Source organism: Odontomachus brunneus, unplaced genomic scaffold (assembly GCF_010583005.1).
Source record: "Odontomachus brunneus isolate Ranch 3 - 2012 unplaced genomic scaffold, Obru_v1 Obru_scaffold_125, whole genome shotgun sequence".
Classification (NCBI taxonomy): Eukaryota; Metazoa; Arthropoda; class Insecta; order Hymenoptera; family Formicidae; genus Odontomachus; species Odontomachus brunneus.
In genome coordinates, this window is record NW_022639575.1 from 771,725 (window position 1) to 796,078 (window position 24,354).

The window sequence follows — 24,354 nt, forward strand, 5'->3', positions numbered from 1 at the left end:
AGAGAGAGAGAGAGAGAGAGAGAGAGAGAGAGAGAGAGAGAAGGGTCGGCGCGGTGGTGTACGGCGCGGTCCGGAAGGTACAAAAGAATCAAAGCGCGGGAACGTAATGGTACGCCGGCCGCCCGGCCAGTAATATTCCGGATGACCTGTGCTTTCGGTCCGAGTGCCCTCGCAAAGCTGCCGTTTAGATAAATTGCTTCTACCCGCAACTACCCCCCGCTGAATATCGCGAGAGCGGGCGAAAAGCGCGTGACGATCGACGGCGCTTCGCTCTTCTCATAGTAGGCAAAACCAGGGTGGTTCGCGCGACAGGATTCGAACGTTATCGCTCAAGGCGATTCTGAAGCGATTTACTGCGCTCAAAAAAATGGTCTTGCAGTCATAGCAAAAATTGTCTGGATACGAGAAATTAGTTAAAACGGATGAATGACCAGCAAATATTGCGATATCGCGTCTATTTTATGTTTAATCACTGTAAATGACACAGGCAGAATCTCTGTCTGAATTATTTGTGAAATTTAGCTAGAAAGTCTCTCTCTCTCTTTCTCTCTCTCTCTCTCTCTTTCTTTTGTGATGCCTATCCAGAGTAGAGCCAGTCGCGCTTCTTATAAAAATTGATTTGTGATAGACAAGGAAATCTGCTTGCAGATATCGCTAGAATTCTGTTCTACGCACTGCAGACAATTTTTTAGCAGATACAAAAAACAACGACAAGTTTTATCAGTGACATTTAGAATTCTATCTGAGTTAGTGAAACATTTTTTACGTTAATCAAATACTGACCTCTTTCTACAAAGTTTACGTCGTATTGCCGCAGAATTATGAATGCTTTCACGCGATGAAAGTACATGCAAAAATGGGTTGGAGTATTGCTCAATATCTTCATTTTTTCATATCTCATTATCTCATTTTATTTATTTACGCGACTCTTGATACACATAAATAAAAAAACAACAATAAAGCAATGCACAGAGGTATACGTTTCAGTTATATAAAAAGAAAAAAAAAAACAATTTATAATAGTTGCATTGAGATGACAAGAGGGCACGCGTCAAGCAATGCTGAAAACGCTGACTGATTTATGAAATAGGGCTGTAGAATATTCGTATGTGATGAAAACGATAAAAACTTCAAAACTGACATCTCGAGCTGTCAGTTAGCCAAAATATTCGCCAGATACAAAAGTCCCTCAGCTTGTACATGCCGAACGTGTGTCTACTCCACCGAGGAAAGTTTCAGAGAACATTTTTGTGCTTTTACAACTGAATTTAAATGCTTAAAAATACACGAACAATTCGCAAGAAAATTTCTCCGCTAAATAATGCAAAAAAGCAGCACACCTGCTTAAATAAAATCTATTTGTACAAGTGATACTAAAAAGGGAAGCCTGATTGCGTCAGTGCTTATCTGACATGACGTTTTGACGATCGCCTCCGTGTTATCGACATTTTGGGAGAACTCGTCATTCACTTTGACGTCGTCCCCTTAACGCGTAATGTCGAGATTATACATGGTTAGCTGTGTTTGACCGTGTTCTTGCCCGCTCTTTTTATTATCAAGCGATCGATATCCTCGCGGTAATTTTTACGACAATTTATATGTCATTTGCTGGTCGAAACGCACGCATGCAATGTGAAGGGAAATGAAACCGAGCGGTGGTTTTTCAGGGTTGCTTGCGTTCCGTCGTGAAAAAAGAATATCGTGCGCAAGAACCGCGGCTCTTTGTTTTCGGCATCGCCACTCCATTCGCACGCACAAAGGCATCTTCCGAACGACGCGCTAATTACGCGTGCACCGAGCCTTGCATAATTACGCGCGTGCATAATTACGCGCTGGTTTTTTATCTACACGGAAGTAATTGAATAATTGCGACGCTAAAAGCAATGCCGCGAGCTTGTTTCGGCGATGTGTATAAAGCTCTAGCACGTGGAGCTCGTGAAACAAAAAAAAAAAGAGAGATTTTACTCTCTTCCATGCGAACGCGCCGCTTCAATGTCCGCCTGTGGCGTGAGCTTGGAAAAATTTCAGGTTCTTTCAGACGCACGCGTGGACATCAGGTTGTTTCATTTCCCGCGCAGCAAAGCGAACAATTCGGGGAAGCGCGCGATGCCGTGCGTACTTTGCACACGAAGTGTGGTTACGCCTATCTGTTAGAAGAAACCGCCAAGTAACTATGTTACGTTCCCCCGAAACGCGCACTTCACCACTTGTCGGGATTCAGAATTTAGCTGAAAATTCAGCTGGGAAGCTGAAAATCGCGTAACGTAGACGCGAGATATTACGTGGTTACCAATAGATAGAGACAGCACGCGAGCTGTTTTATCAACGAAGAATAAACGAAAATATAGACTTGTAGAATAGACTATGCGTCCTCGCGAGGTAGCTGATGACAAAATTGAAGGACAGAAATATGCTTTAAGTTAAATATTTTCTCCGTCATACAGTACTCTGAGATTCATATTAATAGTCGTTACTTGAAACTCGCTTCATACGAGAAAAAGAGATTTGTGGTTAACCAAATGTCTGGAAAAATGTGAGCGAATGTCACTTGAAGTTACCAAAATTCTGTTCATGTCCAAGTTAACAAGATTCTAGTCAAACAAGATTTTTGAATAGTTATAAGTTCTGCATAATCAGAAATCTCGTTAACTCGAGCAGATTCGTTAATATTTCACCAGGTATTTGGTCAAATCTCCGATCAGATATTTTCCTTTCTCCCCAGGTGATTTTGGAGATTCGAGATGACTAATGAGACACATCTGTCGCGATCGACATATGATATGTCGGGCACGGAGAGAGATCGCGATCCGCGCGAGTTGTTGGCCAAACGTGTGCACGCACGCGGCAGTTTTGGCCGCGGGAGGTACGGCTTGGCGCGGCTCCAACAGCTCTGAATCTCAATAGGAATCTTGTTATCCGTCTCGCGCTACTTTGCGGCGGTTCTTTACGTCCTGATCTCCGCGTGATTTATCGTGCTGCCGCGTTTCTCTTGTTGCTGCACGAGCGCCCGATATCCGACACGCGTTTACCCGCCGACTATTCGAAAGGAAGGACTCAAGGGGCTCGAGTGCGCAGGGGGTTTGTGTTCGCGAACCCGCACACGGAGGGGGGCTCGTTCTAAAAAACGAGAATAATAACCACTTCGCATTAATAAGCGCTACATTGACTTTGTAATAAGCTCGAAACCTCGGACAATGACGGGGCGACCCGCAGTCTTTCGACAACGCGAAACAAAGAGGAGGCGAATTCTCAACCCCCGCGTGGTTCCGCGCGATGGAAATTCCGGAGCTTCCCTCCTCGTCCTTGGCAGCAGCAGTCGCCGCATGTAAAGCTCCCTCGCGTCGACAGACGTCGATAAATTCATCGTCGCACCTCGCAAGCCGACTACGCGCGTTGCGTTCGTTGCGCAAAAACGAACGACGAGCGCGCCACGAGCGAGCTTTTTCTCTCCCTCTTCCCCTTTCCCGTCTCGTTCCTCCTCTCGATAAGTGGCGCACTTCCGCTCGCGAGAGAACGTTTCCGCAGTTGCTGCTTATCCGGCAAATAAAAGCCGTCGTAAAGATAGGCGCGTTGCACGTCCGCCATTCGTGTGCCGTTAGCACACGTTTTCGTTGTTATCGAGTCCGTCGGCGAATGCGACGCCACTGCATCGAGGCCGCAATGAGGGCGCGCGAGAGCGCTGCGAACTTTTTTCCTAGAGAAAAATCGCGCGCGGTAACGGCCGTCGGTTTGCTAACAAGATAAAGACGATCGTTTCGATCGTGTTCGCACGAAAGGACAGTTGTTATCGCTTACATTTCTACAAGTAATGCCAGTGACCACGGTTATGATAACAAAAAAATAGAAGAATAAGCCGCCCTCATCGACGACCCTGTTGTTATTGCCGTTATATGTTACAAATGCCTCTCGTCGTTACGCAGCAGGTGTCCGCGACGATTTTGTAACGTGGGATGATTTGCAATAACCGGGTTCCTTGTTACGCGGGACTCCAGTTAAGAATCACGCAGAAGTCGTTCTTGTATCACATATCTAATGCCCCCATCACCGTCGCTCTGCGACGACGAAGAGATCAGAAACGGGCAGAAAAGGATCAGAAAAGAGTGCAGCCAAGTTTAGCTCCACATTTTGTGGCATTCGAAATCTTAAATTAATTTTGATAAAATTATAGCTACGCACACATAAGTGGATAGACTCTGAGGTATATAAGTATTAAAGTAATACACCTCATTGTTTGGTAGAAAATGGTTCATAAAAATTGGTATTCTGTCGAAATAAATGTTAGGAAACGTATAAGAAATGGTGCTTAGGAATTAGCAGAATCAACCAATAGCTAAATTTACTAGTAATGATGGACGATTAAGTTAATTGGATAATGGAGCTTGATAAAAATCACCCTTAAATTAATAAATATTATTAATATTTATAATTCGTATCATTTTATTGATAAAGACTTTCGTTCCATTTCCTGTAAGTATTCTAACGGTATTTCTTTCGACAGAATCTTTTTGGATCATTTTCTCTCAAATGATGAGACGCATTTGTCTTTAATACTTGTATATATTTAATCTACTAATGAATAGCTACAACTTTATCAAGAAACAATTTAAGATTTGGAATGTCATAAAATAGGGTTGAAAACTCATGAGAGCTTCTCTTTATTTGTGAGCTATAAAGTTTATTTCTATGAAATAAAGTTCATTTTTGTGAAATAAAGTTGATTGCTGTGAGAGTAAACTTTATGACCCACATAGATCATATCTCAAATTTTTTCTCAGTAGACGATAAATGTGATTGCACGGAAAACGTAAAGTTAGTTTATTGATCCCGGCAAATCTGTAGTTCATCAGTTAAACTGAATTTCTATACAACTTAAGGGTAAACACCAATTTCTATACAACTTTAAGGGTAAACACCACGGCGAGGGCGAAGAAAAAAGAATATCTTTAGGAGTTTTTTAAGTAACAATGCAAATTCTTTTAAACGAACGTCGTTTTATATGTATTAATGCTTTAAAGAGACTTTTGTATTGTTATTTAAAACACATGTTTTCCGACGAGTTAGCTTCTGTAAGATAAGGCTTCGTTCTGAGAAACAAGGTTACTGTGGCGAGATAAACGCGGGATGAATCGCGGGTAAGAGCAAGTCCCCGAGCGCGCGGTATGATAAACGCGTGCCGGGGGAAGAATCTGAGCGTAGCATGCCGCTTACAAAGTACCGAGTTCGGAATTAATTAACATGTGATTTAATATTAATCGAGCCTCGCCGGCCGGACGAAAATGAAATCATTATTAACTAAGCCATGCCGCCGCATATGACGGAAGAGTCCCTGATAATGTATCAGTGATTATGGTCATATTGAAACGTCATTAATAATTCAGCTGCATCATGGGAGAGATATTAATTACACTACTGATAAATTATTAAACTAACCCGTGAACGGCAGTGCGTCGACGGGACTCGATTGAACGGAAGCCCAAGGGCTCCCGTCGCGATATCCCTCGGAAAGGTCGCGCGAAAGCTCGAAGCCCGTTGAAGACCCGCGTGAAATCGCCCGCGAAATCTTTCACGCAGACAAACACCAACACTGAGAAACAAATATTTGGTATCTGTGACTATAATCACAGAGAAATAATTACTTTAAATTATGGTCGAGAAAACTATTTTTTTTTTTTTAATTAAATTCCACTATAATGTTAATGTTACAAAGACTTTATATGCATCTCACCACTATAATTTTACTACAATAAATAAGTTGGGACAAAAAATAGCTACTATTTTAGTTAGGTCAGTCATTTTTCTCTCTCAGTGCATGCACAGTTTGCTCCGTGTGCGAATGCAGCCCGACTTCGCTTTTGTCTCGCTTCGTCGCGATTTCTCGCCACGGAACTTTGCCACGAACGCCCAAGTTCCTTCGGCGCGCCCCTGCTGAATCATCGCCGATAGCTCGTCGTTAATGACGGACAGTTTTTCTACGGCTGCACATGTTCGGCGTGTACACATATCGTTACGAAGTTTATCGCACGCGCGCCTCGGCAACTAGGATCGAGTTCTCCCCAACTCTCGCGCATCGCGCGCGTGCACACACGATCCGCCGCGTGCGGCACTGTCGGAATTTAGTCTTGCGTTTGCATTCGTTCTGTGTACTGAGAATTCTAGAGCAAATATAGAGCCGTGCCGGAGGCTACTAATCGCTGCAAAGAGCGATCAATCGAAAGACTCCAAGCGTTGCTTCGCGAACGCACCTGAGACGATTGCTGTACCGATGCTGACGGAATCCTTTTTGGTTTGTCTGAGAAAAAGAGAGAGAGAGAGAGAGAGAGAGAGAGAGAGAGAGAGAGAGAGAGAGAGAGAGAGAGAATCATGACTCTTAAGCTGCGTTCGGGGAGACACTATTTAGCGCTATGACTGTGCTCTGTTCTTGTTTGTTCCTGAAAGCTAAACAAGGACAGAGGGCGCTCATAGCGCTCATCCCCGAACGCAGCCTTAGTGACTTTCTTTTTCTTAAGTAAAAGAAATACTTCCAGTGTAACGTTAGAATATAAGCATAAGGAAGACCGAGACTAGATACTCTATATTTTAGAATTTCGAATCCACAATTTCGTATTTTGTTTTGTAATAACCAAAATACGAATATGTAGCAACATAGCCATCTTGTCGTGGTACTGGCTTCAGAGAGTTGCTCAGTAGCATAGTAAGAAGGTCACGTATAAAATATGTAGCCTGATTAGTAGTTTCAGTCTCCGTGAGAGATCTCCACAGCTCCCCTGCCGAACCTTAATTATGGGCCAACTTTACTTTATCCGCCCATATGCTCCATTTCAATCATTTTATGAATGAAAATTGCATTTATTAGCAGAAACAGTATGTCATATATTTGCAAGAAATTTTATTCTAGCTAGTAACACATCGCTTTTTTACTCAGTCATGATAGTGAATATTAATAGAAATTTTCGAGTGGCTCGAAAATTTATTTTACTCTTATAAAAAATGAGCTTTTTCTATTCTTAACTGTAATATTATTCCGATTTTAATAAAACTTCGGAAAAAGTGTTCATGATCTAAAAGGACTATTTCTAAAAAAAGGATCAATACTGAAAAGAAGAATATAAGCAACATATCCCTGAGGCCACATATCCCCAGTTTTCTTTATAGACTTAAGGGGATGTTGGAGTCGCAAATTACAGAGTCATATCACTGGAGCCTTATTCTCGAAAAATATCGCATACGATATTTCTATAAAAAGCTATAGTTCATCTTATATATACTATAACTTTTCACTAAACAGCGTATGCGATATATTTTCGAGAATCAAGCCCCTGGTTGGAAAGTTCTAGTAACTATCGATCTATCGAGTGGCATCGCGGAGCCGCGATCCGATAGGACGGCGTAGGAGCGCGCCACCGTACACGCCGCAATGCACACTTTCAGCACTTTGCGTCGTCGATTGCATGGCCGTCTTGTATATCGATCTTTTCGTGACGAGCAGCCTACACTCACACATTGCGATCGACATCACTCCGCGTTTTACGCATCTTTTATCTGTCGAAAGTGAGCCTGGCGTGGAAACAAGTATCGGGAGTGCCGAAATAGCTACGTGCGATCGTCGGGATGTATCATGAGTACGTTACTAGAAAGTAATCTCTTTGTGATTTTCGATACACACAGCCGGTGCTTGTCGCGGCGTCTATCGCACTTCTCATCAACATCGACTCGTTCAAGTAATAGTAGAATCGGACGATCGTTGGATTTATTAACGAGGGGTTAGAATCGCGATGATAATCCGAGAAAGACAGAAAAACAAAACGACGCGAGAGTTATACGCGACGTCGAATCTTGCGCGGTCGGTCCGTCAGCGAGAGTGAGAGAGGCGGAGCTACTAGAGCGCGTCCTTGTTGAACCGCGACATCGTTCACGTTTTGGCGCGCACTTTCGGCACTGCGTCGGTGACGGCCATCTTAGACATCGATCTTTTCGCGACGAACAGCCTCCACGGACACGTCGCTCCGCGTTCTACGAATCTTCTATCTATCGAAAGTGAGCCTGGCGCGGAAATAAGTATCGGAAGTGCCGAAATAGCGATGTGCGATCGTCGGGATGTATCGTAAGTACTTTATTAAAAAGCAATCCCCTTGATTTTCGATACACACAACCAGTGCTTGTCGCGGCGTCTATCGCACTTCTCACTAACATCGACTCGCTTAAGGGGATACTGAAGCTGAAAACTTTACTGACAGAACACTGACATTTTTCTGCCAAGTTTACGTCGTATTAGTTACACAGAATTACCAATGCTTTCACGCAATGAACGTGCAAAAATAAATAGGAGCATTGCTCGATATGTGTCGAAAATTAACAAAAAATTTTTAATGTAAAATCTCAAGCTGTCAGCGTAATATTTGCCTAATCCAAAAGTTCTGCAGCTTGTACATACCGAAAGTGTGGATGCTCAAACAGAAAAATTTTGAAGAACATTGTCCCACCTTCGCATCTGCATTTGGAAGTTTAAGAATATCGAAAAAGTTTGCAGAAATATTTCTACACATGGTTAGATTTTAGGTTGAATATGGTAAAATAAAGCAACACTCGTTCATATAAGTTCGGTATATACAAGAAATATGAAAAGGATAAGGACCAGGCAAAAGAAAGCGTGATTATGGTTAGTGACGATCGTCTCTGCATCATCGACGTTGTTCGAGTTCGTCATCGACTCCAACATCCCTATAAAAAACGAAATAAATTACTTTTATTTTTTACTGTAACTTACTCGCCAAGCTTACTGCGCATATTTTAGACGGGCACTTAAGGCAGAAAAGAAAAGACGAACGAGCTACGTGTGTAACAATAGTAAAGTGCCGTGGAACATCAATGGGCTCTCGAATATACGAACGGAGTAATTTTAGCGTCGAGTGAGATAGTGCCTGGTCCTTACCCGTTTTAATCGAGATCGCTTGATACGGCGATACGACGTCGTAATAATCCAGCTGATCCTCGAAACACGGCACGTCGACAAGCTTCGACCTAAGTCGACGTCGGTTACGTACGGCGTCGTTAAGTTTATGTATACGGGCGGCGTAACTTACGCTTAATAACTCGAGCGATCATTTCCGCGCGTGGAAAGCCAGCCAACAACAAACTCCCGCGGGGGAGCGGAGCAAAAACACAAGCGCAATTAAAACGTGACGTGTGACGCGCGACGCGCTCAAGTAAAAAGATTTCATCCCGCGACGTCAGATCTCGTTGAATTAACGACACGGTTTACTAATTAACCGCGTTCGCATCGCGGTTTCGTTAATTACGAGCGAGCGCCATAACGACGCTTTACTATTTTTTCGCTTACGCACGCTCTTCAGCAGTTGCGGCAATCACCGACTTCGACTTCGACATCCGTAGCGTTTCCGGTCGAGGATACATCGGGAGAGACCCGCGAAAATTGATCACACTAATTTGTGTATGTACTCGCCGCCGCTTTATTGACGCCATCATCGCAGTTTCAAACTAGCGTGGACCGCGATTTATAGGCAACCGTATTACCAACAATCCATTTACCTCCCTCGACCATCCAAGCTGTAGTTGCGCTAACAACTCCCCCCTTCCCCTCTCTCTCTCTCTCTCTCTCTCTCTCTCTCTCTGTCTCTCTCTGTCTCTGTCTCTTAGCATAGGACAGATATTCGTCATCGCAAATGGCGAGCAGTCGATCAAAAGTTCGGCGGCTCGACCAAAAGCTTTATGCCGCTCACAGGTTTCACGCGCCGTAGTTTCGTCGGTTTCGACGATTCTTCTCGCGTAATTGTGAGGGTCGAGCGTGATTAATCACGTTGCCGTCTACAAACTGGTCAACGTGTCCAAATATTCATTGCATCGTCCCACGCGGGACGCGGCTGATACATAAATGGGTAAAGGCGCGCGCGCGGAGGGTTGAACGGTTCATCAATAACGAGTATCCCCGTCCCCCCCTCGCCAATCGTCCACCCTCGAGTCCTCCCCACGAAGGCAATGAGAATGTGGAAATTCGTCCTATCGCGATATTCCGCCAATTTATTAATCGACTCTGTCAACTTTCTCCGCCGGCCTTTTTTTTTGTGCTTCGCATCGATATTAACTACCGAGACTTGGGTGCGACGCGACGATTTTATGGGGTGATTTCTGTTGATTGACGTACACTGCGAGAAAAAATTTCGCCAATTTAGCAAAGTGCCCACAACAAATAGTTTGTTGATATGGGACAGCAAATAATCCCGTAACGGAAGCAAATAATTTGTTACTTTCAATCTGCTGTTCTAAGCAACACTCCTGTAATGGTGACATAAATGACTTAACCTAAACAGAGGAGAACAAATGTGATTTGTATCTCAAGCAATATATATTTGTTAAAATGATAAATGATAAGAATTAATTTACGTCGCCAGTTGTTTTTTCAATGTGTTTCCTGAACGATCATCGAGCAACAAACGTGCTTTCGTTCTGATAACTGAGGGATTTTTCTCAGTGTACCATCCGCCACGGGATGTAACTACAAGTGTATGCTATTCCGGCTAAATCTCTTTTTTAAGTGAAGTTTAAACGTATTTATTCACGTTAACGTAATTTATTTACGTAAACGTAGTTTATTTACGTAAACGTTTTTCAGATTATAATTCACACGTCTCTCTCTAAAAAATGAAGTGACGTGAACCATGTATCTCTCTCTATTAAATGAGGTGACTTGAAACATGTAAGAAGAGCTTCAGCTAAATTATATGCTTATGCGCTTAATCTCTTTTTCTAGTGACGTTTAAACATATTAGATTACAATTTATATATATCTCTCTGGAAAATAAGGTAACTTGAAACATATGTCTTTCTCTCTGTTAAGTGACTTGAAATGTGTGAGAAGAGCTTTAGCCAAATTATATACTTTTAAAAAATAACGCACTTAAACTTGCAATGTTATGAATGTATATCCCTCTCTTTATTGACTGACTGAACGCTAGGGCGACTCGGGCGACTTTTACCGACTCGACCCCATTCATTCTCGCGACGTAATTGTGTCTGCTGGGGGATACTCACCCTCGGCAATTTGATTAGCGCGAGCGTACGCTCGTTTGCGTATGCGATTGAGAAATTGCTTCCCCCGAGTAACACGCGGATTCCTTCGTATTCGCGTATTACTTGTCCAAGATTGCGACGCGGGGAAAACGAACTGCGCTCAATTATTCGCGGAACTTTGATTTGGTCTAAGACTACGCTCCGCGATTAAGGCGTTTACGTTCTCTGCTCATCGTTCAGCCCTATCTCGCGAGATTGATTTCTCGTTAAAGTTCAGTCTAATCGCGACGACGATCGCGATCGCAGATTCGATAATAGCGATGCTTCAATTCGTCTGTGCGGCATCCACTCTTTTACCTTCATTGAGCACAAAAAGAAAAGGAGAAACGCGGGGTAGTAGGTGCGAACGTTCGCGGAAAAAAGGGTGTAGGAGAGGCGGGGCTATATGATCCCAAGGGTCATACGTTACTCATATGCTTTTTTTATCTTGAGAGGAAGTGGCTACAAGATCACGAAATGGTTCTTTTACAGCATAAAAATTTTTGCCTAAGCTTTATTAAAATCAGAATAATATTACAATTAAGAGATAGAAAAAAACTGATTTGGCAATACCAAAATTCAAGCCTCTCGAAATTTTCTATTAATATTCTTCAACATGACTGAATAAAATTAAGGGATGTACTACTAGCTAGAATTAAATTTTTACTGCTTATATTATAAATAAGAAACAATTATTATAAATAAAAAAATTGTTTATTTATATTATATCGTATCACTGATTGAATCATTCGCCTTACTAACGGCGTAGGTTCTTATTTGCCTTTGTCTTCGTTTCTGATTGAAAATCTTGAGAGCTATTATATCTTTCGATTTATTACTTTCAATTTACTGCTCTGAGCAACATTTCTACAATGGAGACATCACTAACTTAACTTAAATAGAACAAATGTGATTTGTACCTCAGGCAAGATATGTTCGTTAAAATGACGAATGACGAGAAATAACTTGCAGCGGTGACTTTTCGACCAGTTTTCTTGACAATCATCGAACGGCAAACGGTTTTTGTTCTGATAACAAAAGGATTTTTCTCTGTGCGTACAACTTGCAGGCATTAACAGCGGTCGTGTCTGTCGATCTGGATATCTGCTTAGCATCTTGCGTTACCATTTGCGCATTATATAATCATTGTTGCAAGAAAAAAGCGCACGGGATAGAAAAGGAAAAAATTTGCCGAGCGCGTTTGCGGCACGTACATATCTCCGTCGGCCACGGATCAGTCAGTGAAAATGTAATCCGGGAACTCGATGTCACGTAACCACAATTCCCGTTTTCGCTATTAATTACCGCTTGCTCCCGTGTTCGTGCGGCGATTAGCGAAAAGTTAAAGATGTCACACTTCATAGATGGATAATACGGAAGACTCGAACGCGTATTTCGTCGACGAAAGAATCGCACATTGCGTGGCGTTCTAATGATATTGAACCTTCTGGGTATTCGCCGCGGCCATGTTGGTATTGTGATATCAGAGACGAGAAGTGTCATTTTCAAATGAAGTGATATTTGAATGATTTAGCTTTAGATCCTTTTAGTACGCACTGAGAGAAAGAATATTTAAAAACTGGTAGATATTTATCTGTGTTGTGGGTGCTAATAACGTTTGTTTACTTAAATCTAAATTCTTTCATTCAAAATAGAATAAACAGTTGCTTTCACGAAGAGCTAAGGTTTTCGTAAGTTCTTAAGGGAATGTGTATTTTTTATTCGAGAAATATTTTGTGTTAATAGAAAAGTAAATATGTTATTGATACTCACCGCAAATATATGAATATTCTTATAATAATTTCTTAGATATTTTTCTCTCAGTGCACTTGCAACAGAGATGATTCCCTTGACAGTCAATCTAAAATGAACAGCTTGACAGCTCTAAAATGAATGCGACACGAGGAAAGATGGATTAAAGAGAAAGACATCGCATGTCACGTTAATTTTACAGCAATTTCTTGACTGTGAGGGGAAAATGGTTGCTTTCAGGGCGCTTTGCAAGTATGTTCAGACAAATATTCTAAAATGTACTGTCGTACGAATATCTTTTTATTCGGGTATAGCACAAATTTTGGATATGCGTCTTCTCGTTTCTGACGTCATCAATAAGAAATACCGCGACAATGAACCAGGAGTGTTAACGCTTTTATTCTCACAACCGACGGGTATGTTTAGCAGCAAAGTGAGAGGACCCGGAATGTCCCTGTCAAAGAGACACGATGTACATATTTTAGTGCACTATTTTGAAAATCTCGCCGAGACTTGCTACGAAAATCCGCGTATGATGGTAACGCATTTCCGTTCGCGATTGAGCGTGTTGAATCGACGAAAGAAAGGGAATAACGAGCGAGCCCTTCACTGAAGGCAAAGGAAAGTCGAGGCAGTCGGAAAGGACAGAGACGTGCGGAGGGTGAGGGGCAGAAATAAAAAAAAAGAGAGAGGGTGGCGACCGACGAGATTGTAGATCGTTGGGAGGAGAATGCGCGGCGAAGGGTTGGTTGGTTCTCCCTAGGAGGGAGCCAGAGGGATGGACCCGGGCTCCACGGCTGGATGAAGAGACGGCGAGGTAATGCATATTGACGTTTTGCCGATAATTCCCGCGCGGCGTCCCGGTGCTAGGCGTCGAACGAGAAAACCTCGGCCTGTGTCAGGTACAGTTCGCGCGCGCAGGGGAGGATGTGTCTACAGGATGAGGAAACGAGGGTGGAAAAATCGGGGTTGGTTAGGTGGACAGAGCGGCAAGATGTTCCGGATAACGGTCGCTTTGCCTGACGACGGAAAAGTATAGTCGGGATGTGTGTTTCGTGTTCTCGCGTTCTCTCAGCCCTTAGGCTGTTATTTTTATCAACGTCAATTACAGCGTGGACTCCTCGACCGACTCAATTTTATTTTAAGAAAAAAATATGACAAAAGACATTAAACAAAGCGTTTGCGCGATTTAGTACTTTAATCAATCTTTTGATTAAAGATATTTTGCGAAAATTGTTCTTGAGATCTCTCAATTTAATGATTCATTAAAGACGATGATTAGGGAATATACACTGATTTTCAGTACCACTTCCACATTAATATTTCCACTTGACTGTCTCATTTCTCACTGATTTTCATCAATGGATGTAAGGCTTTGCTGCACAGAAGAATTTATAATTTTATAAAATTTATAATTTAATTATAATTTTTGTCCACCAGTTATAAGCGTAGCGTTTCAGCGAGGAATACATTGAAAGCGCTTTAGAGAACATGAAATTCTCTTCTGCCCCTTCGATCGTTGTACCCGACGCGATCAGCGCGCGTGTATCGACGGGTTCGAAATATTCCGTAAAACGGCCATCGACTCGCGAATATATTTGTTTCTAGCAAAGCTCGTTGATATTAGTAATGCAAACTCCAGGAAACGTCCAATTAAAATTGCATCTCGTCGACTTTTATTGCGCGAATAACGTCCGATGCGTATTCGATCGTGCGTGCGACGCGCACGGCGCTCTTCTCCCCTATTTTTGTAGACGCGAGTGTTTGTTTAGCATTTAACAAAATACACGGCCGTTATACGCGTATTCATAAACACCGACATGGTTTCGCGAGCGACGGTGTTGATCACCGTCACGCTCGCTTGTTTTCACGTTTCGCTGCGCGAATACGATTTTACCACGATATCCGACTGACAAATTTTTCCTCCGACCACTTTGACGTTCGACACGGCCGGAGAAAATTTCTAACGCTTTCGCGGCCGCGGCTATTATTTTTCGCCCCCTCCGCCTCGTCCGCCCCTTCCCTTCTCCTCTGTTACGCGCTCGCGATGTAATTGTCGAAAAACGCGAGGGTGGTTTTGCACTCCTGGGCTACGCCGTCGAACGTGCAAACTGTTCCCCGAATGCAACTTCGCGTGTAATCAAGCAAAAACGGATTACCCGCGCTATTTTTATCCAGGAAGCGTCCAATATTATTGATCATGTTTTCCACCCGTGAAAAAAGAAAGAGAGAAGAAAAACAAAGGAAAAAATTGATACGCGCAGAGCTCGTCCACGGCCGTTCGAATTAAGGTATACACAACCTTCCGCGATTATACCGTATTAATTTTTTCAATGCGGACATGTAATTTTATTAACCATTTATTTGAGGTCTGATTCGCCCGATATTTCCTGTAATCCAATATTCCCGTGGGAAAGAGAGGGAGGGGCAGGGCGGAGCAGAGGGGAGACAGAGAAAATATAGAATAATTCCCTTCATAATCGTCGCGAAATTCGTCATTAAAGGTTAACGCGCAGCGAGCGTGTGGGACACTGTCCGCGTGCAACGACGAGGCGGATTAAATAAACGACGGAGAAACGTTTGCGGCGTGCTTGTGTGCACGCCGGGTGAATTAGATTTGACACGTGGCTGCGTAAGAGAAAAAAACGGAAGAAATAAAAACACCACGCCGAGCGTTTTTGCTGGACGTGCGCGCGCGCTGCGTTCCCGCGCCCGGCCTCGTATTTCTGAAATTCACCGGGCCGTATTTACCCGATCCGGCTCCTCGATCGCGCACCGTCAAAACAACCCCTTCAACCGCGCCCAGCCCGCTCATGGCGTATGAAATTCGATCGAATTAATTAATCCGCGGCCGCTCGCGACGCGTATATACGCGCGCGCTTTTTCATGACGGACTCGCAGCTGGTTAATCTCGCGAATTCGTCAGAAGAGAGAAAGAGAGAGAGAGAGAGAGAGAGAGAGAGAGAGAGAGAGAGAGAGAGAGAGAGAGAGAGAGAGAGAGAGAGAGAGAGAGAGAGAGAGAGAGAGAGAGAGAGAGAGAGAGAGAGAGAGAGAGAGAGAGCGAGCTCGGGGTATCGGTCGAGCCCCCGGGGTGGAGGGCGTTGCAGAAAGACAGGGAGGGTGGGTGGCGGGTGCGATGTAGGAAAAAAAGAGGGACAAGTGTCCCATCGAAATCGATACCGTGGCTGGTATTCATCGGAGTCGAGCCCGCACGATGATTGGCGACCGGAGGGGTTGCGAGGGTGCAATCGGCTGTCGGGTAGTTGCGGGGAAACGGTGTGGGTGGACGCGACGGGGGAGGGAGGAACGAGCGAACGGAAACGATCGTTTGTACGGCTATACGCGGGACCAGGTGGTGGGTTGTGCGCGGTCCGTGCGCCAAGCCAAACAGAAAATAACTCATTATTGGCGTTAATTAATATCGAGAACGCGGGTGCCCGTACACGCTCGCAGCGTTGTTGCCGCTACCCCTCGCCTTAACTCTTCCGCTTCGACCCCTCCGGATATATTTCTCATCGTTCTCTCTCTCTCTCGCCCTCTCTCTCTCTCTTCCCCTCCCCCTCCTCACCTTCCCCTCCGCCTTGCCCATCCTCTTTCTGTCGCTACGTTTTTCCGACCGTGGCTTTTTGCAGAGTTGTTTCCCTCGCAAGTTTCCTCGCTCCGCGTTTCCTATATCTTCTCGTTTTCTCCCCGCTATTTCCTACTTTCATTTTATTTCTCTATTGAGACCACTGATCGACTTCGAGAGATAATAATAACAATAGCGCTTTGCTACTTTAGCACATTGAAAGAAGAAATATCTAAAAGATGAGAAATATTTATTCGCGGCGAGTACTAATAACATATTTACTCAAATCTAAATTCTTTTATTTGGATGGAGTAAAGAATTGCTTCACGAAAAGGTTTTAAGAAAATGTATCTTCCATCGAAACAATATTTTACGCTACGCGTGTGGAAGGAAAAAGTTCGACTGAATTAGCCCAGTGTCTGGCGAGTGAAGCAATTCAGAAATTTCGGTTGAAGTTACTAGAATTCTGTTCAAATTGACAAAATTTCTTCGAATCCTCCATTTTGTTTTTATTAGGAAGAGAATTTATTAAGAAACTTTATTAAGAAAAAAATTTTATTAAGAAAAAGAACATGAAAGAGGGAGGTAAAAGGAGACATTAGGTAATATTTAAATAAAGTTCACTTGCAATCTTTCTCTACTACTTTAATCAAAATTTTTCTCAAAAAAGATATTGTACAAAAAAGCTATTTTTGGGGTCTTTACGAGATTCCAAGGTGTAACCTAAGTATTAACCAGAGAAAGTTTGTTTGATTAACCTGAATCTCATTAATTTGAACACAGAATTCTGGAGATCTCAACCGGAGAATTCTCGTTCGTTTATATTTCAGCAGACACTTGGTCTATCCAGTCAAATCTTTTTTTTCATGTAGTATAAATAAACATATTATTAGCTACGCATCGAATAAATATTTTTTTATTTCTTAGATATTTTTTTATCTCTTAGTGAAGTAGCCATTAACATTACCAGATAGATAGTCAATAGATAGTTGTTTATCCTCCTCTACTTTCCCGAAGCAAACGCGCAACAATTGAAAGAGCCGAAGATTCTTCTCACGATTTTTCTCTCAATTCGTTCTTTTCGGGGATTCGCGTCGCATCGTGGATATTAGCGGCAGGATATCGCGTGCACGATCGGAGTTTTCTCGCCAGCCGATCGCGCTCGCTCCGTACCGTCGGCACGTTTTTCTGGGTCGCGGAAAATGAGTTTAGTCGTCACGCCTGGAGCTCCGCGCGAACGCTAATTAATCTATTCGATGGCGAGAAAAAGCGAATCGATGGCTGATTTCGACGGCTTAAATTATGCGCGGGGAAGGGAATTTTGGACCGTTCGGGTTTCATAAATTTTCAGTCACTGCATATTAAATCAGGAAGATGGAGACAAAAATCCTCGTTTCGTATTCTCACCGCGTATCTGCCCGCTAAGTGCGCCTCTGTTTCGCTCGGCTGCATACCGCGAGCCTTGCACACTCCCCGCGTCCCGTAAAATAATCCCGCTTACTATATATTACTTAATATTCATAAATAATCCGTAATAAAAGAAGAGAAGCAGCAGGAGGGAAATATATACGAGAGCGATACTCGATCGTCCCCCTCGCGAATAATGGAGGATCCTCCGCAAAGGAACAGTCATAAAGTTTTCACAGACTATGATTCGATTGCAAATTTTTCAAAGAGTCCGTGATTAAAGTTTGAAGCGGCGAAGCGTTTCGTGTAAGCAGGCCGACGTCATAAAAAATTCGTCGGCAGAATCTACCTAAGGATACACGACAAAGGCACGACAACTCGCTTCGCGAGTGCACCCTATTGTGAACGGAGGAAGCGGCTAAAGTGAACAAGAGAGGAGAAGCGCCAGAGAAAGAGAGAGAAAGAGAGAGAAAGAGAGAGAGAGAGAGAAGGGGGAGAAGGAGAGAGAACGGGGTTCCTTTCTGCATCACCCTCGAATGCACTCGAGTGCATCTGTCGCGGGCTCGCGCTTATCTCGCAGCTCCGGAGACGCGCTTTCGGGTGGCTTCCGAAGAAAGGAGTCCGGGTTTTCCTGACGACGAGGGCACCGGGGGTGACCGAGGGGCGCGCGGGGCTGAAAACGGGCTGGCGGTGCGGAATAGCGGAGGAGGGTCGTAAGTTCTAGACGACGGGGGCTGGGTGGGCGCCTACTTGGATTTCTAATGGAGATGCGACACCGCCGCCTGTTGCGTCGCGCGGCACGTGCCACCGAATCTGAATGCGTTTGCACCATTAGACCATACGATAGTTTACACATCGACATTGTGGGAGACGTCACGGCAGCGCGACCACCGCGTCACGATGTCATCGTTTTCTTCCATGTCGCGACAAGCGTGTGCGCGACGTGATGGTCATTCCTCGACATTCTCTTCTGCATCACGCTCTGGTGATCTTTCAGCAGTTTCTCGCGGAACAATATCGCGATGTCATACCCGACGAATGACGCGAAAAATTCGACAAAATTTTGTGGAGATGCACGTAGAAGAATATCATTCTATTGCTGAAAAGAGCGATTCAGTTGACTTTCCTTCTTTCGAGTATACTGGGAGAAAAAGTATCTCAAAAATGAAAAATATGTATTCAGTAGGTATTGATAACGTATTTGCTTAAGTTCAAATATCTTATTTAAATGAAATAAGCACAGTTGTATTCATGGAAAACGAAGGTTCCAGGAAAATATATATTTTCTCGTTTGAAAAATATTTTATATATTAGTATAAGTAAATATGTTATCAGTAACCAATCCTGAATAAATAATTTTATTTCTTAGATGTTTTTTTTACATTAAACATTTTTTCTTGCTAATAATCTTAAAATATACTCTCATCACAAATTTGAGAAAAGCTCATTATCATATACTCGATAGAAGATCATTTATTCTCTTTACATGAATATTATAAAACTCTGTCCAAGAAAAAGTTATTCCGTAGACTCTAAATAATAAGCATTTTGTTTTAATAAATATTCTTGACTGAAATACCAAATTCACCAGGATTTAGAATGTATTTTGAATAAATTTGATGCTTATGATGAACTTGATAGATTAGCGGATATATAGACTCGCGAAATACTTGAAACAGGCAACACTTATTTAAATGCAGTATTTATTTTTCTGTGTGCATTATTTCGACGAAGATACGCCAACGCAACAGTCGCGCTTCTTAAGACACGATCGATCGAGGTTCAGTTGGAAACGATTCAAGAAATGCGTTTGCGTTAAAATTTAATTGTACACGACGCATTAATTGCGGATTGAGTCCTACCGCCCGATCGCGCGTATCGCCATTATTAATCATCAATTAAGAATTCTAATTGCTAAATAAAAACAAATTGCACTTCACCGTTGACGTTGACGGGAAGCCGAAGTGCTTTTGTGCCAAGTATCGGAATTCACGAGGCTTAGAACCAATAACACGCACATCTCCCCACTCTTCATTTGCATGAAATAGAATTTTTAATCGGTCCTGCAGTTTCAAACTTCGCTTTCGTTTTAAATCGAATAATTGCAGCTTCGCCTCGGGACCAGCTACAAATTTTGTCAGTTTGTCACAAAATCAGTCTGATTCTAACCTAATCCGATCTTAACTCATTCAACGAGTTTGTTAGAAGCCGTCACACATGTTGAGAGTGGTTGAATTTTAAACTATAAATTTTTTCTACTTGTGTGGTTTATTATCTGTGTGAAATTGGAAAAGAAAAAAAATTTACGACAGAGAATAGTTATATAAAGAGAATTAACACGTTTCAAAAAGTAGAAACAATGCGTCACAAAGCCAGTTTATATCAAAGACGGGGGGAAGGAGGGAGGGGACTGCGACAAAGTTGCTAAATTGTTAAAAAAACTATCATTTAACTTATTACCGGCTACTTCAACTGTCTCGTTCTTACTTTAAAGAGGTTGTAAACCAAGATGAGTTTGTTATGAATTCATTGAAACTTGCACCACATATAAATTGAAGCACTGTCTAACTGCTCATATAATTAGAGAAACATTGGCCATTTGACAATTGAGTTATTTGAAATTAAAATTGACCCTATTTCTACATTCCCTTAGAATTAGCTATTTCTAATTTCTATTTTTAATTTCTTTTAAACTAAAATCGTAAGATTTTAATGAAAAATCTCTATGATATTAAAGACTAATATAACGACATTACGCACAAATCTCAGAATTATTTATCATTTGATTTAAACGATATAGCAATGGAAAGTTTGTAATTTATAGTGTATTATATCACTAAGAGAGAAAGAATATCTAAAAATTAGTAAATATCTATTCAGTGAATACTAAGCACATTTATTTAGATCTGTTTTTTTCTTTTTTTATATTTAGGATTTATTTAGGATATTTAAAACTAAAGTACTCAACACATATAAGGTGAAGTTTTACTTTTCTAATTCTCTCAAAATAGGTTTGTAATTCTGAGGTTGAACAGTTATCGCTGCCAATATACTAAGCCATATTGTAACTTTCACGTCACAAGACAGGAACAACATTTATATCGGAGATCAATAATAAAATTGGATCGTGACTTTAGAGTCACTGTGGGCAGTAGAGGATTAAAGTTGCTTCCTCACGAATGACGCGAGAAAGGCATTCTCATAGTGAATTCATTCATTACACGTTCTAACTGCACGCTGTCCTATCTTTTTTTCCACGTACTCAATGCATTCGACAAACGTGTGCATAGATCTGAGGCGACGCGGCGGATCGATGAGAAATCGATCCTAAATCGGGCAAGCGTCTTTACTGAAAGGAATATCCAGTGCTTTCGGGTCATCGTGTATACATTATATACGTCGCGCATTTGTATGCATATACGTGTTGTATGTTTTATCTGCACTGTAAAAACTGATGTGTTAAATTTAACACATTTCATGTGTCCCAAATCATCCACTCTCATTTATGTGTAAATTTAACACGAAACAGATGTGTTAAAAAGTAACACACATAATATGGAAAAAATTAACACGAGAATTTAACACTTGAATACCGTTAGGAATCACAGGTTGTATTAAATTGACATATTTAATATGTCAGACATAGATTATATCAATTTAACATTTTCATTTTATCAAAACCTTAAGATGAATACTTCTCTCAAATGTTAAAGTAACGTTTTATTTTAGTTAATTTAACATTATACATGTGTCAATTTAACACAAACTGTGATTTCTGACGGTATTCAAGTGTTAAATTCTTGTGTTAATTTTTTACGTATTATGCGTGTTACTTTTTACCACATTTGTTTTGTGTTAAATTTACACATAAATGAGAGTGAATAATTTGGGACATATGAAATGTTAAAGGACCCCGCACAAACCTTATGGAAATTGAATTTCAGTCAAATTGGCTGAAGATTTGATATGTTATAGGTTTTGTCATCGTGATAAAAAGTCTCCACAGGTACGATCCCTTGCAATAAACCGTTTGACCTTTATGAGGTGTCATTTTTCAAAACAGGCTAATACTACAATATCTTATTTTCAACGGTGTTCCTACATCATTATTTGTACTTTCTATGTATTTTTTTAAGTAAAAAGTTATAAGGATATTATTGACTTTGTTGCTTCTTACAAAAAAGTTATAAAGATATCGAGGTCAATAACTTGATTTTAGAGATTTAAGTCAATGCTGTGTTGCTTTATGTCTAGGGAAAAGAAATGGACACAATCATAGGGTGCATGCAAAGAACCGCTTTATTTATATTGAGTAGACCATGCGTTGTGAGAGACGAGGGGACTCTTAATAATCAAGCACTCTGACTTTTGAGAAGCAATCAAGTCAATATAGCTTTCCTTTTTATTCTTATAACTTTTTATTCAAAAAAATATATAGAAAGTACAAATAATGATGTAGGAATGCACCGTACACGTTGAAAATAAAATATTGTAGTATTAACCTGTTTTGAAAAATGACGCCTCGTAGAGGTCAAACGGTTCATTGCAGGGGATTGTCGTACCTGTGGAGACTTTTTATCCAGGACGACAAGATCTACAACATATCAAATCTTCGGCCAATTCGACCGAAATTCAATTTCCAAAAGGTTTGTGCGGGGTCCTTTAACACATCAGTTTTTACAGTGTGCATGCGTGTGCTCCGACATACGCTCCAGGGAACGGCAACACGGCCGGCGAACGTGGCGCGGGGCGCGCGGTAGCTGCGCGCGCATCGCCTCACGCCGAGGCGCGCCGAGTGACGGCGGAGCCGGCCGAGCGTCGTCAGTGTACATCGACCGGTCACGCCGCAACACGTTGTTCCACGATCGCGCGCGACGCGGCCGCCGTGTTATTACGCTTCATGAACGCCGGTCTGCCGCGGCGGTGCGTGCACGAAAATGGCGAGCCGCGACTCCGGCGAAGCCGCGGAGCACCAGCAGTCGGCGGTGTCGTTCGTATCGGCCGACATTTATCGCGCGTCTCAGCCGCCGGCGCTCGACGGATCCACAGGCATGCGCAGCAGTCTCGTGTGCAAAACGTGGAACAGGAGAGGCTCGTGCCTGCGGAGGATACGCGTGGACTCCTGTGTATCATAAGTCGATTCTGTCTTTCCAGTTCGCGTTTTCCATTCGCGGAGCCGTCGCCGCCGTCGTCGCGCTCGAACACGTTGATCCCCGCGGTAGTCCAACGGTAGCTCGGTCTTTCCGCGCGAACATGGCGTCGGTTACGCCGCGGTCACGTGGGCTTGACGTTTGAATCGTGTGCATCTCAACAGTCGAGTCGATTGCAGTGACGCGGCGCTCGCCGGCCGGCCGGCCGGTTTGGACGTATTTCGCGCTCGAGGACTCGTTGTGATGTTGCACCTCGCTCTTCCTACGTTCGTTTCGCGACACGTCATACGAGGAACTGGCTCAGGCTGTGATGGCAGATACGGAAGATGTAAGTGGTAGAACTTAAGCGATATCGTAATCTGAGAACCTATCTAACCTACCTCGCTCTAATGTAACTCTAACCGATTAAAGTCGATAATTCTAAGAGTGTTACAAAATGTCGTCCAAGTGCCGGTTACTCGCACTTCATCGATAATTATATCGATTTATATTTCTGCATTTTGCATGGTTAAGTCTGCTTATTGAGCACACGCGCTTTTTTCGTGTACCTCTCAGTACACTCGGCTGCCTCGGCGGCAGCAGCAGCTTTTACACTCTCATCTCGAGAGAGTATTGTTTATATTGCTGCAAGAAATATAAACCGTATTTATTTGCAAAACGTAAATAGCCCGTGCGACAACATTGACTCCCATTGAAAATAGTGCGGCAAGTGTGTACGCGATACGGGCATACAAAAACGAACACATTCTCTACCTATAGTTACCTATAGTTACCTCACAAAACATATCGATACGTATACTTCTTTGTTACGTCACACGGCGTCTCCTTCGCGCTGAATTCGTACCGCGCGTCGCGAAGAAAAAAAGCGCGATTTACTTCAAGAATTACTTCAGGCCCTCGATCGGCGCCCTCCTCCTCCTCCTCTCCTCTTTTTTTTCCCTCTCTTATCAATTACTATCGATCACGGCCCGAGGTTTTAGGGTCCGCAGCCGCTGCGTAACATTTATCTTGCAAAAGCAAGGAGAGCACGCGTGGCACCGTCGTTCATACTTTATACACATACACATACACCTTCGCCGGCTTCCCCTCATTTCGGGAAATGTCCGGAGGGGCGAGCAAATGAGGTGAATGCATCCGACCGCCCGTTACGGCACCTAAATCACGCTTTTTTCCCTTTTACCCCGCGCCATTTGACCGCTTTCTTATGTCGAGTACTCGCGACGCGGCTGTTGACGATCGATGTTGCGCTTAAATGTACAAGTTTCGTCGTGTGGCGACATCTAGTCTCCATCAAAATTGTTTGTACACCGCGTTTTTTTTGCGCATATCGCAGAAATCGCCGCGGCTTGTCCAAATAGCTTCTCTATTTTTGTTTGATACACGGAAAGAAAGGTTTGCTGCGCTGCAAATCCA

General features: G+C 42.7%; 1 protein-coding gene across 12 annotated transcripts in view; it reads left to right on the forward strand.

Annotated features, from left to right (window-relative positions):
* The window catches only part of LOC116849731 (polypyrimidine tract-binding protein 1), a 622,962-nt gene that overhangs the window by 461,409 nt on the left and 137,199 nt on the right, over positions 1-24,354 (forward strand). Inside the window, exon 1 of one of the 12 annotated variants that reach the window (XM_032827174.1) lies at positions 23,112-23,269. The exons of the other annotated variants lie outside the window; for them this stretch is intronic. Within the exon in view, the coding sequence (XP_032683065.1) occupies positions 23,252-23,269 (18 nt within the window). The 5' untranslated portion in view covers positions 23,112-23,251. Of the gene's footprint in view, positions 1-23,111; positions 23,270-24,354 lie in introns of those variants that run through there. 12 annotated transcript variants of the gene reach the window in all.